Source organism: Macaca thibetana, chromosome 3 (genome assembly GCF_024542745.1).
Source record: "Macaca thibetana thibetana isolate TM-01 chromosome 3, ASM2454274v1, whole genome shotgun sequence".
In the NCBI taxonomy this organism is placed as follows: Eukaryota; Metazoa; Chordata; class Mammalia; order Primates; family Cercopithecidae; genus Macaca; species Macaca thibetana.
In genome coordinates, this window is record NC_065580.1 from 147,993,555 (window position 1) to 148,009,355 (window position 15,801).

The window sequence follows — 15,801 nt, forward strand, 5'->3', positions numbered from 1 at the left end:
TTTATGGCAGGAGGTGACGCCATGGGAGACTTGTCACTTGGGCACAGCCAGCACCATCTGCTGGGGCATCTGCCTTCGGAGGTGGTGACTGCTAATTACCTGGGGCCAGGAAGAGGCCTGGGAACCCCCATCCCCCACACCGCCCAGCCGGTACAGGGGCTAGGGGTGGGGCTCCTGGGGCCCTAAGAGCAAATGGGCTACATCGTCCTTAGAGGGGGTCTGACAGTGGGGCCAGACACTTATCCAGTGAATTTTTTCAGAGCACCTACGATGTCCCAAAACCTGTTCCAGGTCGGGATGACATGAGGTCGCTGCTGTCTTGCGGCTGATGTTCAGGTAGAGGAAAGGAGAGGAGCGCCAAGGGGCACTTAAATAATTTAAAATGCCATCTCAGGCGTGAACATAACTGTCAGCGTCCGAGGGGAGCAGTTTAGCCACGGTGGTGGTGGCGATGGTGGTCGTGGTGGTCGCAGAGACCGTGCTTAGGAGGGCACGGGAAGGCAGCGCAGCCACGCGCAGAGCCACGCCCGTCCACGCTTCCGGAGGACGTGGAGGGCAGGGGGCTCACACCCTGCTCAGGGGACCCTTGGCCACTTCCGGGCCCCTCGCCCCTCACCCTCGGCTGCCGGCGCGCATTCCTGCCGCCCCCGCTCGTGCGAGGGGCGGGCCCGGGCCCGGGCCCGTGGGAAGGGCCGGGGGTGGGGGCCGTGTGCCGGGGAGGCGGGCCGGGAGGGCGCACAGCTGGGCCGCATCTGGCCCGAGCGCAAGGAGACCAAATGGGACAGAAGGCGGCCTTTCATCGGGCGAGGGAAGTGGCGGCCTTCGTTTCTCCTCGCCACGGGGCGCCTGAGGATTTCGGGGAGCCAACCCGCCCGACGGAGGGCCGGGACTCGAGGAAATTAGCCCAGGAGGAAGGAGTGGAATTTGGTTCTGGTGCTTTCTCGCCAGAACCTCGTGTCCCCACCTGCAGCACAGGTGGCCAAGCTCTTGCTCTGTACAAATAACGGCTCCCCTGAACCGAGCGCTCGGGAAGACCCAGTCGCCACCCCAGTTTGCAGGGCCTGCCGCGTCCCAAGGGGAGGAAGCCGGGCTCAGGAGGGGAAGGGCACAGCGAGGAAGTAGGATGTCCCCCGCGGTCCGTCGGAGCCCAGAGCCCGGGGCCCAGCACCCTGCCCGCTGCGCCAAGGGTGCGCCCCTCCCGTGCGCGGACGCCCGGTGCATCCCCGCCCGGCGCTGGCCAGGCTAGATTTCCTCTTCAGGGACACCGGCGCCGGCCGGGCCCAAGTCCCCAAGCCCCTCCGCAACCCGCAGGGGCTACCCGAGGAGGGCGGGGCGTGCACGTGCTTGCCGGGGGCGGGGCCGTTGCGCTCTCTGGGTCGTTCCCAGCCCCCAGCCGCGGCCCCACGTGGGTCTGCAGGCCTGGAGCCTCGACTGGCGCGAGGCCCCGCCCCCGAGCCAGGGAGCCAATGAGCGCGCGGGGGCGGGACCGGGGCGGGGAGGTTTAAGAGCTCCGGGCGCTCGCGCTGCGCTGCTGTACTGCGCCGCCGGAGCGAGGGGCCTCGGGGCGGTGCACGGCAGGCGCACGGGGCAGGGCGCGCCGCGCGGCCGCCGCCACACCATGCTCAAGCGCTGCGGCCGGCGCCTGCTGCTGGCGCTGGCTGGCGCGCTGCTCGCCTGCCTGCTAGTGCTCACTGCGGATCCGCCGCCGCCCCCGCTGCCCGCCGAGCGAGGCCGGCGCGCGCTGCGCAGCCTGGCGGGCCCCGCAGGGGCTGCCCCGGCGCCTGGGCTGGGGGCGGCGGCGGCGGCGCCCGGGGCGCTGGCCCGCGAGGTGCACAGTCTGTCCGAGTACTTCAGCCTGCTCACTCGCGCGCGCAGAGACGCGGGCCCGCCCCCCGGGGCCTCCCCCCGCCCCGCCGACAGCCACCCGCGTCCCCTGGCCGAGCCGCTCGCGCCCCGAGACGTCTTCATCGCTGTCAAGACCACCAAAAAGTTCCACCGCGCGCGCCTCGACTTGCTGCTGGAGACCTGGATCTCGCGCCACAAGGAGATGGTGAGCCCCCGGCGGCCTGGAAGGATGGGCGGGCGGGGCGGGGCCCCACCGTCTGGTCCAGTTGGTGGCAGCGTCCCATGGGGGCCAGGCTGCATCCCCATCCAACCACTAGGGCCATCTGGGGGCGGCGACGCCAGTGCACCCCGGTGCAGCCAGTTTGCCTGCTGGGGCCAATTTCCCGTTACAGTTGTGTGACTGTCCCCGGGGCCTCACCCCCTGTCCAGCTCCAGAGTCCTGGATGGCTGCAGGACCCTACACCAGTCTCTAGTGCTTGGGGTTGGTGCCCTGTGGTACTTCTCACCCCCAAACATTGGAGCGCATGCATAGGGCATTACACTTTCAAACTTCCCCAAGCAGATTCTGTTCGGATCCACCCTCAGCTCAGACCCCTTCCTGGGGAGAAAGGCTCTTCCTTTAGAGAAGTGAGGAGTTCTGACCCCTGGGCCTTTTCTTCATCACTGCGTTAAGGTGCAGGGAGGGAAATCATTGCTGGTTGGTGGGTCCTGGGGAGTACATCTCAAAGAACCCCGGGTTTGGGGTCGGTGTGGGGACCCTCCCCGCACAGTGCAGGAGTCTCTGAGGCCTGCAACCTTGGGCACAACCCACTTCAGTTGGGCATCAGCTTCTTACACACACATAATTAAGACACACCCCACTTTGAAAATTTCCCTCGAGGCCACAGCAGGACGGTTGGGCTGGGGCGGGATGGGGACAGTGTGTGGGGCTTGCAGTCGGGAGTGGAGGGGGGCATCTCTGGGCTGGGAGTTGCAGAGGCATTTGCTGTGAGGGTGGGGGCTCAGGGAAGACCCCGAACGCCTTTCTCCCTGCTCAAACCCGGGAGACTCAGGGCCTTCTGGCCTGGCACTGCCCTGTTTTGGGGCACTGTGGGTGGGTGGGAGCAGGGCTTGGTGAGGTCATGAGGGGGACGGGGAGGGGCAGGGTCCTCTCTGGTCCTGGCGTGGGGAAGGGGCCCTGGGAACCCCATGGCAGCCTCCTGGGAACACAGCGTCCCATTCCCAGGGGCTCAGCGGGCTGGCGGGAGGGGGTGGCGGGGGCCGTGGGTTTTGTTTGGCGGCCAGGCCGTTAGGATTCCCAGCGCCGGGCGGCTCTCACGCTGGCCCCTTGGGCAAGGTAACAAAGCCCCTTTCTCCAGCGAGAAAGGCGTCGGGCCCCTTGTGTGCAGCTACGCGCTCCGTGGGAACCGCTGCTGGCGTGCTGGCCACTCAGGTTGCCTGGCGATGAGGGGGCCAGCGCCCCCCCCCCCCCCGGGCAGCATCTCTTCCTGACAGTCCTTTTGGGGCACTATCCCTGAGCCTGGCCCCCCACCCCCAGCACTCAAGCCTTCCTGCTATGTGACCTTGGGCATCCTTCAGCCCCACTCTGGGCTGCCACCAGCTCTGAGCACCTCCCATCTTGGAATTTGGGACCTTTCTTCAGCAGAGGGGATGTTGTCAGAGGGTCTCAGTTATCGGTCTCAGCTGGGCTGTGTGATCCTGAGTAAGACCTGGAGCCTCTCAGACCCTTACTCTCATCTCTGAAATGGGGGAACATGGTCCTTCCAGGAGCGTGTTGTAAGAGACTGGCAGAGCCTGCAGGCATGGGGTGAACCCGGCGGGCACTCAGGGTCGAGGTGGGGGCCATCGCTCCCTTGAGCCCTGAGGTCCCTATTGGAGGGTCACCCCACCAGGGGGAAGGTTGAATCGGCCCTCAGCATCAGTTCACCAGCACACAGCAAGCAAAGCCCCCCTTGTGGTGGGTGATGGGCAGGGGTCCTGGAAACCCACAGAAGAGGGCCGCCGTCTCCTAGCCCTGCACGGAATGACTCAGACACGGTCTGATGGGGGAGATAGAAAGATGTCAGGGCTGTGTGGGGGGAAATCCCCGAGACGCTGTGTGAGGCAACAGTGGGCATCTGACCCACATGCTGGGGGAAGGGAGGGAGGGAAGGAAGACTTCCTGGAGGAGGTGCCATTTGAGCTAGACTGAGTAAAAAAGTGCCCAGAAAGGGCACTCCATCCGGGCATGGTGATGACCACAGTGTGGGGGTTGTGCAGGAAACTTCTAGCAACTGGAGTGGTGGCTGGGGGGAGGGTCGGTTGGTCAGCAGGGGCCACGCCGAGATGGGCCTGGAGTCCAGGATGAAGAGCCTGGCCTTTGGCCCAGAGGTTCCCCGCCCCTCCCAGGAGCAGCCAGGCTGCCGAGCTGCCACCGCAGCGGCCACAATTGCTGGGGAGAACTTGGCATCCTGTGTTTCTTTGAATCGCGTCTCCAGGAACAATGCCGCTTCCTGTGGGTGTCCCCCGGCCCCTGCCCCCCACCCCCATCCACCCTCATCCACCCGGCTCTTCCTCCTGCAGCCCCGTCTTCATCTGGGAAGTTAGGTGGCACTGGTGGGTCTGGGTCCCTAGAGGGCAGGGACTGGGCTGGTCTAGCACCACCTCGGCCCCAGGGTATGACCTCAGGCTGGTGCCTGTACCTCTCTGGACCTCAGTTTCCCCACTTGTGCCTCAGCTGGTAATGGCGCCCCCCTCCCAGGACTGTCAGGGAGAAGGGAGAGAATCTGTCTCTGCACTTTGCTCTCTGCCCAGGCGAGCTCTGTTATGCCCATTTTACAGAAAAGGAGATGGGGGCTCTGAGTGGCGGGTGAGGCCCATAACCCGGCAGGCCTTTTTCCTCCCCTCCTGGTGGTTCAGGTGTGGGGAGATAGTTGGCCCGGCACCCCCACAGCCCACAGCCCCGCCTTCTCAGATGCTGTTCTAGAGGCCTCCCTGCTCCCTGAGCTGAACAAAGGTGACTTTAATCTCTGTAGCCTTGGGCTGGGTTTTTAGGGCACCACCAAATCTCGGGAGAACAGGCCTCCCTTGATCTCATTAAGAAAGCATTTTCCTTTTAACCCAGCGGCACAGCGGAGCGTCTGCAGGGGCTGGCCCTCCGCCTCCCACGGCATTCCTGGGCTGAGATGCTGGGGAGGCCAAGGGGCTGGGTGCGAGTCTGTGCGTGCGGCTGCCCTGGGGTGTCTATGGGTGCTGCAGGAGGGGTGCACGCATGGAGAGGCAGAGACCTAGCCAGCCACCCCCTTAGCTCTGGGCCTCACCCGAGTCAGCATGTGCCCAGGGCTGGGTCAGGCTGGACAAGGATCTGAGACCACCAAGGTGTTCCAGGGCCTCTGCGGGACCTGTGTGTACAGGGAAGGAAACTGAGGCCGGGTGGGCATGGGGAGGTTGTCTCTTGGTCAGAGCATTGCCCATACGCCCTGGGTTTTGCACTCAGCCATGCCAGGGTGCGCCGGGCGGCACGCGCTGGGCGGGCCGGGCAAAGGAAGGAACATTCCTCCCCGTGTGCCGGCAGGCCCAGGCGGGCGCTGGCGACTCCTGGCCCCACCCTGGCGGCCCCCTCCTCTTCCGCAGAGTGCTCCTGGCAGGGGGCGGCCGCGTGCTGGCACAGGTGGGCTGTGGCCTTGGGCAAGCCTGGGTTTCCTTGCCTGAGCAGTGGGAGGGGTGCTGGGCTGCGTGGGTACTGGGGGCCTGGGGACACCTGAGGTTTCCTGCTACAACCCTGCTGACCGTCAGCAACTTTGCAGAACTTCAGGGCTGCTTTGGCTCAGAGTGGGTAACTTGTCCTGCAGGCCATCCAGGACAGGGGTGCTGGCCCAAAGGGCAGCTGGGGGTGGGGGCTGCACTGCTGGTGGCTGCACCCTACCCGCGGGACCTCGTGCCCAGCTCGGCCCGGTTAACCAGGCCAGCTGTATGGTAATGGGTGGTGTGGCCACTCTGCTTAACTCGGCCGAGTTAAGGCCGGCCCGGCGCCCCTCGCCCGCCAGCCCAGGACAAAGCTGGCGGACAATGCCTGGTGATTCATCCTCCCTCCGGGCCCTTTGTCCGCCAGGGCTTGGCAGCCGCCCAGCAAAGGCCTTTGTCCCCAACCCCGAGTGATTGAGACTTGGCTTCCCAAAGCCGACCTCCTCTGCCTGTCCCTCCCGCCACCCCGCCTGTCCCCTGCCTTTCCAGCAGCCTCCAAGTGGCAGGCCGGGTGCTGTGTCAATAAGGGTGTGTGCCCGCCAGGTGCACGGGGTGGGCCAGGAACCGGTTACCTGGCGGGCGGGCGAGGCGCACCACCTGGCTCGTGCCTCACCGCGCCTGGACGACCTTGGGTGCAGCTGTCGAGGTTGGGGAGTGAGGCCCCATCCCCCACCCCCAGGGCGAGTGAATGCGTGAGCCCTGGCCCAGATGGCAGTGAGATGGGGCACTTGAGCCCTACTCTGCATGAGTGGGGAAACCAAGGCCCGGAGAAGGGTGGGTGTGTGACAGAGCTGCAGCTGCAGCAACTCCAGGGTGCCCCATCCGGCCCCCACAGATGGCCCTGGGGTGGGGATGAAGGGCTGGCTGCTGAGGGCTGATTTTCTCCTTCCAGACATTCATCTTCACTGACGGGGAAGATGAGGCCCTGGCCAGGCACACGGGTGAGCCCTGGACTTGGGGCGGGAGGGGGCCCAGGCCTCCATCCAGAGCGGAACCCTCCCCCTCCAGCCTCCTGGCTCCTCTGGGCTGAGAGGTCACCAAGGGCAGGACAAGGAGGGCAGTTTACTCATGGGGTTTGCTCCACGTCCCGCCCCACCACTCGGGGCCCCCCAATTCTCATGCAAATTAAGCCCATTCAGCCCCCCGGGTCCCTTTGAGCCCAGGCAGCGGCAACAGGTGGCGGGTGCTGGGAAAAAACTGCCTGAATGGGCGGGGGCGGGGCCGCCCTGGAAGGGGGCTGGGCTGGGGGAGGGTCCGCAGGCCCGAGCCCCGAGCTAGGGTGGGGGAGGCTAGGGCCGGGCCCAGCTTGAACTAGGGGTCTCTTCTCGAGTCCCTGGGCCCCACAGCGTCCCCCAGGCCAGACCCCTCTCTGGGAGCCAACTCAGACCTACTCACAGCCACTCCCCCGTCCACAGGCAATGTGGTCATCACGAACTGCTCGGCTGCCCACAGCCGCCAGGCGCTGTCCTGCAAGATGGCCGTGGAGTATGACCACTTCATCGAGTCCGGCAGGAAGTGAGTGTGGCCCGGGGGGACCCCCATCTCCCTGCCCGAGCCTGGCAGTGCCCGCCCCGGCATGCCCTCCCCCGATGGCCCTGCCTTGTCCTCAGGTGGTTCTGCCACGTGGACGATGACAACTACGTCAACCTGCGGGCCCTGCTGCGGCTGCTGGCCAGCTACCCGCACACGCGGGACATCTACATCGGCAAGCCCAGCCTGGACAGGCCCATCCAGGCCACGGAACGGGTCAGCGAGAACAAGGTGGTGAGTGCCTGCCCTCTCCCAGTCCCCCAGCCCACGCGGAGCGCACACCTGGAGTGGGGCGGGGGACAGCAAGGGGCAGCAGCACCCGGGTCTCAGGACACCTTCTCCCTTCTCCCAGCGTCCTGTCCACTTCTGGTTTGCCACGGGCGGCGCTGGCTTCTGCATCAGTCGTGGGCTGGCTCTGAAGATGAGCCCGTGGGCCAGGTGAGTGCCCTGCACAAGTTAGGCCAGCCGGGTCCCGGGCTCCTCGCCATCGTGGGGCCTGGCTTGGTTCATCTTCCCAGCTGCGGGGAGTCCCCAGCCTCCTCCTCCATTTACTGTCTATATTCCACTTCCCTCTGGGTTTCAGAGGGCAGCTGTGTTTATGGCGGCTGCCCCCAAGCCCAACCTGCTCAGAGCAGCCAGGGGGGCCATGAGCACCGCAGGCACCATCCAGCAGGACTCCTTCCTGCACCCAGATTCCCGCCACAGAGAGCCACCAAGCACAGGAGCCGTGCAGGGAGTGTGCCCTGGCTGTGGCCAGGGGAGGCAGAGGGAGCTGCAGCTTAGAGCTGTCTCCAGGGCTCCTCTCTGAGTGCAGCGCCTTTGCCTAGTGGGGCCTCCCCAGCTCCCAGCAGATGGCTCCTGCCTCTGCTTACCAGTCTGGGCCCTTCCCTCCCACAGCGGGGGTCACTTCATGAACACTGCCGAGCGGATCCGGCTGCCTGATGACTGCACCATTGGCTACATCGTGGAGGCCCTGCTGGGCGTGCCGCTCATCCGCAGCGGCCTCTTCCACTCCCACCTGGAGAACCTGCAGCAGGTGCTCACCTCAGAGCTCCACGAGCAGGTGCACCATCCTCCGGGCCCCGCCAGGACTCGGAGCACAGGAAGGGATGCGTGGCTGCCGAGAGGGGCGCAGTGGGTGGGGGTACTGTTCCAAACAGGGAGGCCAGGCAGCGCATCACTGTCAGCCGGGGGGTCATTCCTGCCATGAGCTGAAAGCTGTTTACGGCGGCTTGTTTTCCTGCCTGCTGTCTCTTCTCTTCGCTGCGATGCGCCTATTGTGTGAATTTTGCCCACAGCTGGCGATGCAGCCGGCCCCAGCTGGTCCCCAGTTTGAGACCTTATTCCTGGGGTGTGCAATGCAGGTGTCCTTCCAGGTCCAAGGGAGGCCAAGGCAGGGCCATTGCCTCACTCAGAGCTGTGTGGCCAGCCTGGGGCAGGGCCTGGGGATGTCAGGGCCCCTCCCTGCATCACTTCGCCCCCTCCCCACAGGTGACACTGAGCTACGGTATGTTTGAAAACAAGCGGAATGCCGTCCACGTGAAGGGGCCTTTCTCAGTGGAGGCCGACCCATCCAGGTGAGGAAACGCTGGCCCAGATGGGCTTGCGTAGGGTGGTGTAGGGGCATCAGGGGACCTCGCCGAGCTGCAGCGGGGTCTAAGCAGCATGACTCTACACAGAGGTGACACCCCCAGAGTCCTGTTTGCTTGGGGTGGGGCCGCCAGTGCTGTGGGACTGCAAATGGGAGCTCAGCACCTTCCTGCCACCCACACAGACCAACCCCTGCTCTGTTCCCACAGGTTCCGCTCCATCCACTGCCACCTGTACCCGGACACACCCTGGTGTCCCCGAACTGCCATCTTCTAGCAGCCATGGCTGAGACCCAACCCCTGGGTGCCCCTGGTATCCAAAGGGCCCAGTGACCCTGTTGTGCTGCCCTGGCCTCGGCATTCGAGGCTCCCCCAGGGCCGTGCCTGTGCGTGTGCATGTGTGTGTGTGTGTATGCGTGTGTGTGTGTACTGTATGCCCACCCAGGTAGCAGGCTGCTGGGCAGTTCTGCTCTGTGGAGGGGCGGGCACAAGCGCCACTTATGTGCCTCTGCTCCGAGAGCCAGTGGGCTGCAAGGCCTGCTTGGAGGGAGGATTTGTGTGTCGGAGGCCACTCTGATGATTTTTGGATCTTTTTTTTTTTGAGACGGAGTCTCGCTCTGTTGCCCAGGCTGGAGTGCAGTGGCCGGATCTCAGCTCACTGCAAGCTCCGCCTCCCGGGTTCCCGCCATTCTCCTGCCTCAGCCTCCTGAGTAGCTGGGACTACAGGCGCCGCCACCTCGCCCGGCTAGTTTTTGGTATTTTTTTAGTAGAGACGGGGTTTCACCGTGTTAGCCAGGATGGTCTTGATCTCCTGATCTCGTGATCTGCCCATCTTGGCCTCCCAAAGTGCTGGGATTACAGGCTTGAGCCAGCACACCCTACCGATTTTTGGATCTTTCTGCAGCTGCAGGGCTCCGGGCTACTTTGCAGGGATGCATAGATCAGGGCTCCGGGCTACTTTGCAGGGATGCGTAGATGCCTTTCTCTTTCTGCCGAGCACAAGCTCTGTGCTGGGGGTACCTGCTCCCTGAAATCCTGACTCCTGTGTCATAGCCCCAAGTCCAACTCACTGAGCCGTGTTCATTGCAGGGGAGGCTGAGTCTGGGGGTGCATGACCCAATCCCCTTCCTTCTGGCCTGGGCACTGTGGCTTAGAGTAACAGTAGCCACCGCCCAGTTCCAGTGGCCCCACAAAGCCCCCAGTGGCCCCACAAAGCCCCCAGTGGCTGGCTGCCCAAACAGTGGCTCCCCTTCCAGCTCTTCTGGGTGGGGAGTCTTCCAGGCCCCCTCAGAGGTCTTCCCTTTGCCTCCCCAGGACAGGGTGAGTCAGAGCTCAACATTTAATCTCCTCTCCAAAGTAGAGAGCAAGTCGCCCACAGTGGGCGTGTCTGTAAATATTGTGACAGTATTTTTTTACTGTGCTGTTTTTTTGAAAGGGGGTGGGTAAAAAGTAGGGTGTTCTTGTTTTTTTGCTTGGGGGATGGGGGTGGGGGAGGGTCTTATTTTATCTTATCTTTTCTGTGGATCAGAAAAAACGGAAGCCAAACTCGGGGTCATCTTTGTTGTTGAAGCTGAAGTGGGACTATCTGGCGCTCTGTGTATTTATGCGTTCCAGCATCTGGAACCTCCCATCCCTGCCCTCCCCCTGCGTAGCTGCCACCTCCCTGCGGGGCCCAGTGTGGCTCACCTGCCCCGTGGGGTGTGTTTCTTGTCGTTTTTCTCTTTGCAAAGACATAGCTAGGAAAGCGAATGATAAGGGAAAAGTTCTCAGGGAATTTAAGTGTTGTTGCTATGGTGACGTCCTTTTGCTGTGAATAAAGGTGCTCTTTGCAGCAACCCTGGGGGTCGTGGTCTTGGCTGAAGGTGGGGCCTAAGCCGCAGGGCAGCTGGGGGAGGGGGGTCAGGCACACAGGTGAAGGGGAGGCTTGGCCTTGGGTGCACCGCATGGAGCAGGTAGATAGGAAACCCTTAGAGACAACTGTTTTGGAATGAAACCTGGCGTCACAATAGCTGCCTGCTGGTGACTACAGGTGTGGCCCGCCCAGGGTCAGGTGGCCGCTGGTGGGTGGGCCCTGTGCTTCTGGGAGGAACAGGTCTAGGATGCTGGGGGCTCTAGGTCGCAGCCAAGAGCGCAACCCCAAGGCTCTGGCCACTGGGGAGCCCAGCCCCTGCAGGAGGGACAGTGACTCCTATGACCAGGCCTGGGACCTCCTTATCCACCTTCACTCCTGCCACAGCTCGCAGAGTCCACACCATCGCCTCACTTTACAGGTGGGGAGACCGAGGCCCGGAGCAGCTGATGTCCAAGGTCCGGTAGCCAGGCTGGTGGGCTGGGGAGGTGCTCAGACTCCAAGCCAGGCAGGCCGTGGGTCCAGCCGCCCTGCAGCTGGTAACGCTGTGCCTCCCTCTCCTGTGAGGTGGCCCCAGGCCCGGCGCCCGCTCAGGGGTGGTGGGAGGAGTCCTGGAGAGCAGGAGCCGTGCCAGAGCCCCCAACTGCAGCTGGTCCCAGCCCCTGCAGAGATCCAGACCCTTGTTTTCTAAACACAGCAGCTCTGCAGTGCTTTTCCTTCCTCAAATCCAGCCTTTGAGGGTGACTGAGGAGGGGAGGGGTGCCGCAACCTCCGCGGGGATTCCCTCCCCTCACCCTCCTGGCAGCCCTGGGGCGGCTCACTTCCTCTTCACCATGAGCCCCCACCCCCTCCCTGGGGCTTGCACCCTTAGCCTGGCACTGCCCTGGCCGTTCCCCCTGCAAGTTCCTGCTCTGGACTGACCCCCTTCCCCAGGGCTCCAGGTCCCCCTCCTGCTGCCTCTGCGTCCCCTATTCTGCTCCAAGGAGACAACACACCGTGAGAAGTGTCTCTCTTTGTGGGGGTACCTTGCCCTCCCCCATCGCTGCCCCTTCCAGATGAGTGCTGATGTGCTGAATGGGCCTGCAGAGACCCCTCACTCTAAACCTGGCTGGGGGCTGCCCTGGCCTTGGGGGCGGCTGGCAGGGCTGTGACCCCACCTTGGCCTTGGCCGGTTCTGAGTCAGCAGAGCAGCTGCCCAGGGGGTGTGGGCAGTGATGGGGATGGCGGGAGGATGGAGGGCCCTCACCATCACACAGCCTAACCCCCGTCTGGGTGGCTGTGATCCTCCCTGGGCACCCACCACGTGCCCACCCACTTCCCACAGGACAGTGCAGGCCCCTCTTCTGAACAAGGAAGCTGAGACTCCGGGGTGGGGCGGCGGGGGGTGTCTTGACGGAACAGGCTGCGGGCAGAGGCTCCTGGCCTCCTTCCTGCCCGGCTGAGTCAGAGGCTTGGGGCCTTCTGCCCTGGCCCCAACGCTGCCCCCGCCTGCAGCTGGCCTTGCCTTCCCACAGAGCTGGTGGGGCCCTGGGGTTGGAGGTGTGGCTGGACCCAGGGATCAGAGAGACCCATGGACACAGCTGTGGCGGCCCCGCCAGGGCTTGGGGAGTCCCCATTAATGTTCAGATGTCCCTGTGTGTGGAGCGGAGTGGGAGTGGGGGCTGAGTGGGCACTGGGGAGAGCAGAGGAGCAAGAAGTGGGGTGGGGAGGAAGCCCGGCCCCTCCCAGGGCCTCGACCTCTCCATCTGAGAAATGGGAACAAAGGTAAATGCAGTCCCCAGGTACTGGAGGTCAGGGGGCGTCTTGGGAGGTGCACGGGCTGACGCATCTGGGCCCCTTCCTCTTCCAAGCTGAGGGAGGGACATTTCTCGGCCCTCAAAAGGGGAAGCAGGCCCAGCAGTGTCTTAGGGGAATGAGGTAGCCTGACCTCTTCCATCCACCGCCCCCCACCCCCCAGAAGGTGACTCACCCAGCGGGGGAGATGAACTCATTCCTCCCCCAGGTACATTCTGGGGACAGCTGTGTCCCACCCCCAAGTGGTGCCATCACACCAGATTAGAGGCTGGTCAGAAAGGGGCCTGGCTGGTCCCTGGGGCTCCATGTCCCCCCCAGTCTAGCCTAGCCAGGCCCCCCCTTCCCAAACTACTGATCATTTATGAGGCTTTCAACACAAGTAAAACTGCAACCACAGGGGCTGCTGGGTGCTCAGCCAGGGTGGCAGACCTCAGCCCCCACCCCTGCTTCCGTTCTGCCAGGCGAGTGCCTGGGGAGCCCCAAGGCTGCTTGGGGTCTGGGAGGGGCTGCGAGGGTGGGGCACCTCCCCGCTCAGTTGAAAGGAACTTCCCTTCCACTGGGGTAATCAGGGCCAACTTCCTGGAAGAGGTGCCCCTGAGCCGAAGCAGGAAGGCTTTGTCAAGATGGAGTAGGGAGAGGAGGGGCCTTCCAGGTCTCGGCACAGCCTGGGCAAAGTTGCAGAGGTGGGATCCGCTGGGAGGATTGGAAGCCTGGGAGGGAAGACAAGCAATGGAGTTGGGTCTCGTGATGCCCCCTCCCCAGTCACAGGCAACTAGGGCTTTCCACGGGCTCAGAGGGGCCAGGGGCCGGGCTGCTATGAGACTTAGCCAGTCTTGCCGCATGGGCCTGGGGTCAGAGGGAAAGGAGGGGCCAGGGCTAGGTCCATCTTCGTGTCTGTCAGACCGATGGGCAAGTCTTGCTGCCTACTGGGCCCATGTACCCACCCAGCCTCAGCCTTCTCAAATATTCTCCGGGGTGACCCCCTGCTTCTGAGCCCAGCCCCACCTTCTGAGTCCAGAATTGGACACGCAAGAAGGCACTTGGGGCCAGGTGTGGTGGCTCACACCTGTAATCCCGGTATTTTGGGAGGCCAAGGTGGAAGGATTGCTTGGGGCCAGGAGTTTGAGACCAGCCTGGGCAACATAGTGAGACCCCATCTCTACAAGAAAATTAAAAATTAGACAAGCAGGTGGCACACACCTGTCGTCTTAGCTTCTCAGGAACCTGAGCGGGGAGGATTGCTTGAGCCCAGGAGTTCGAGGCTGCAGTGAGCCATGATTGCACCACTGCACTCCAGCCTGGGTGACAGAGTGAGATCCTGTCTCTAAATTTTTTTTTTTTTTTTTTTTTGAGACGGAGTCTCCCTCTTTCGCCCAGGCCGGAGTGCAGTGGCCGGATCTCAGCTCACTGCAAGCTCCGCCTCCCAGGTTTACGCCATTCTCCTGCCTCAGCCTCCCGAGTAGCTGGGACTACAGGTGCCTGTCACCTCGCCCGGCTAGTTTTTTGTATTTTTTAGTAGAGATGGGGTTTCACCATGTTAGCCAGGATGGTCTCGATCTCCTGACCTCGTGATCTGCCCGTCTCGGCCTCCCAAAGTGCTGGGATTACAGGCTTGAACCACCGCGCCCGGCCTTTTTTTTTTTTTTTTTTTTTTGAGACAGTCTTGCTTTGTTGCCCAGGCTGGAGTGCAGTGGTGCAATCTCAGCTCACTGCAACCTCTGCCTCCCAGGTTCAAGAGATTCTCCCACTTCAGCCTTCCAAGTAGGTGGGATAAGAGGTGTGTGCCACCACACCTGGCGAATTTTTGTGTTTTTAGTAGAGACAAGGTTTTGCCATGTTGCCCAGGCTGGTCTCAAACTCCTGGCCTCAGGTGATCCTCCTGCCTTGGCCTCCCAAACTGCTGGGAGTACAGGCATGAGCCACTGTGCCTGACCTCTTTAATTTTTTTAAAAAACAGAAGGGCTGTGCTTGGTGGCTCGTGCCTCTGCTCCCAGCCCTTTGGGAGGTCAAGGCAGGAGGATCACTTGAGGCCAGGAGTTTCAGACCAGCCGAGGAAACAGCAAGACCTCATCTAATAATAAATAAAAATAAAATAGGGCTGGGCGTGGTGGCTTACACCTGTAATCCCAGCACTTTGGGAGCCCAAAGTGGGTGGATCACTTGAGGTCAGGAGTTTGGGACCAGCCTGGCCAACATGGTGAAACCCCATCTCTACTAATAATACAAAAGTTAGCCATGCACGGTGGCGGGTGCCTGTAATCCCAGCTACTTGGGAGACTGAGGCAGGAGAATTGCTTGAACTCAGGAGGTGGAAGCTGAAGTGAGCTGAGATTGTGCCATTACACTCCAGCCTGGGCAACAGAGCAAGACTCCATCTCAAAATAAATAAATAAACAAAATAAAAAGGCACCTGGACTCTGTGCATCCCAAGGAGGGACCCCAGGACAGGGTCTCCTCATCTCGGCCCCTAGAGGCTGGAGGTTGCCCTGATGATGTCACTGTGCTGAGGTTGGAGGCTCAGAGCTGTAACCGCCCCCCCCACCATGCACCCCCTGCCTCCCCCATGCAGGCCTCTAGGACCCCACTTCCCAGCCTTGTACAACCCGAGCAGTCCCTGGACACTGGCTGGTGATGATGGTAGGCGGTTTCTCACCCCTTCCAAATCCCACCTTTCCCAGGCCCAGGGGTGCAGCCCCAAAGAGTGGGGAAGAAGGACACCCTTGCAGCCCCGTGCTTGTTCTTCAGAGTTCCTGGCACAACTCACAGCACCATGACCAAAGCCTGGCTCATGCAGTTCGGGTCCTGTGGAGGGCACGCCTGACCCACTTTCCTGCGGCAAGAAGCCCCAGGCCCCCTCCTGTAGCCGCTGTCTGCCCCGGCTCTGGGGGATGGCATCGCAACCTCAGCTAAGCCATGGTTCCCCCTGCCCTCAGAGCCCCACCAGCAGCCTCCAGGCAAGGTGGGGAATACAGATTCCCAGGCCTGGCCCAGCACGGCCGGAACTGCAGGGAGGGGCCTGCCCAGTCTTTCCTCCTCTGAGCACGCGGCGCCACCTGCTGGGCACTTGCGGTCCACACAGCAGCTCTCACCGCCACCCCAGCCCCTTCTCATCCTCCCTGCCTCATCCTGAACTCTGGCTTCTGGGACGGGAGCTGCCACCTGCTGCCCACTTGGCCTTGTGTGGGTATCCATGGGCTCCCTCTTTCCGAGAAGATTTCGGCTCACACTCCCAGATACTCCTCTTTCTTCTTTCTTCTTTCCTCCCTCTTCTCGAGACGGACTCTCGCTCTGTCACCCAGGCTAGAGTACAGTGGCACGATCTCGGCTCACTGCAACCTCTGCCTCCCAGATTCAAATGATTCTCCTGCCTCAGCCTGCCAAATAGCTGGGACTACAGGTGCCCGCCACCACACCCAGCTAATTTTTGTATTTTTAGTAGAAACGGGGTTTCCTCATGTTGGTCAGGCTGGT

General features: G+C 62.7%; 1 protein-coding gene across 2 annotated transcripts; it reads left to right on the plus strand.

The window, feature by feature from the left end:
* Nucleotides 1-1,530: 1,530 nt before the first annotated feature.
* On the plus strand, nucleotides 1,531-12,178 carry LFNG (LFNG O-fucosylpeptide 3-beta-N-acetylglucosaminyltransferase). 2 transcript variants are annotated; one of them, XM_050785635.1, is made up of 8 exons: nucleotides 1,531-2,050; nucleotides 6,461-6,509; nucleotides 6,984-7,083; nucleotides 7,179-7,332; nucleotides 7,451-7,536; nucleotides 7,996-8,161; nucleotides 8,590-8,675; nucleotides 10,958-12,178. In XM_050785635.1, exons 1-8 carry the CDS (start codon nucleotides 1,619-1,621, stop codon nucleotides 11,001-11,003), a joined length of 1,119 nt encoding a protein of 372 aa, XP_050641592.1. In that variant the 5' UTR covers nucleotides 1,531-1,618; the 3' UTR covers nucleotides 11,004-12,178. The 2 variants fall into 2 exon arrangements, with proteins under 2 accessions (XP_050641592.1, XP_050641591.1); XM_050785634.1 differs by lacking the exon at nucleotides 10,958-12,178 and adding an exon at nucleotides 8,898-10,522 and having other exon boundaries at nucleotides 1,619-2,050.
* The last annotated feature ends 3,623 nt before the right edge of the window (nucleotides 12,179-15,801 follow it).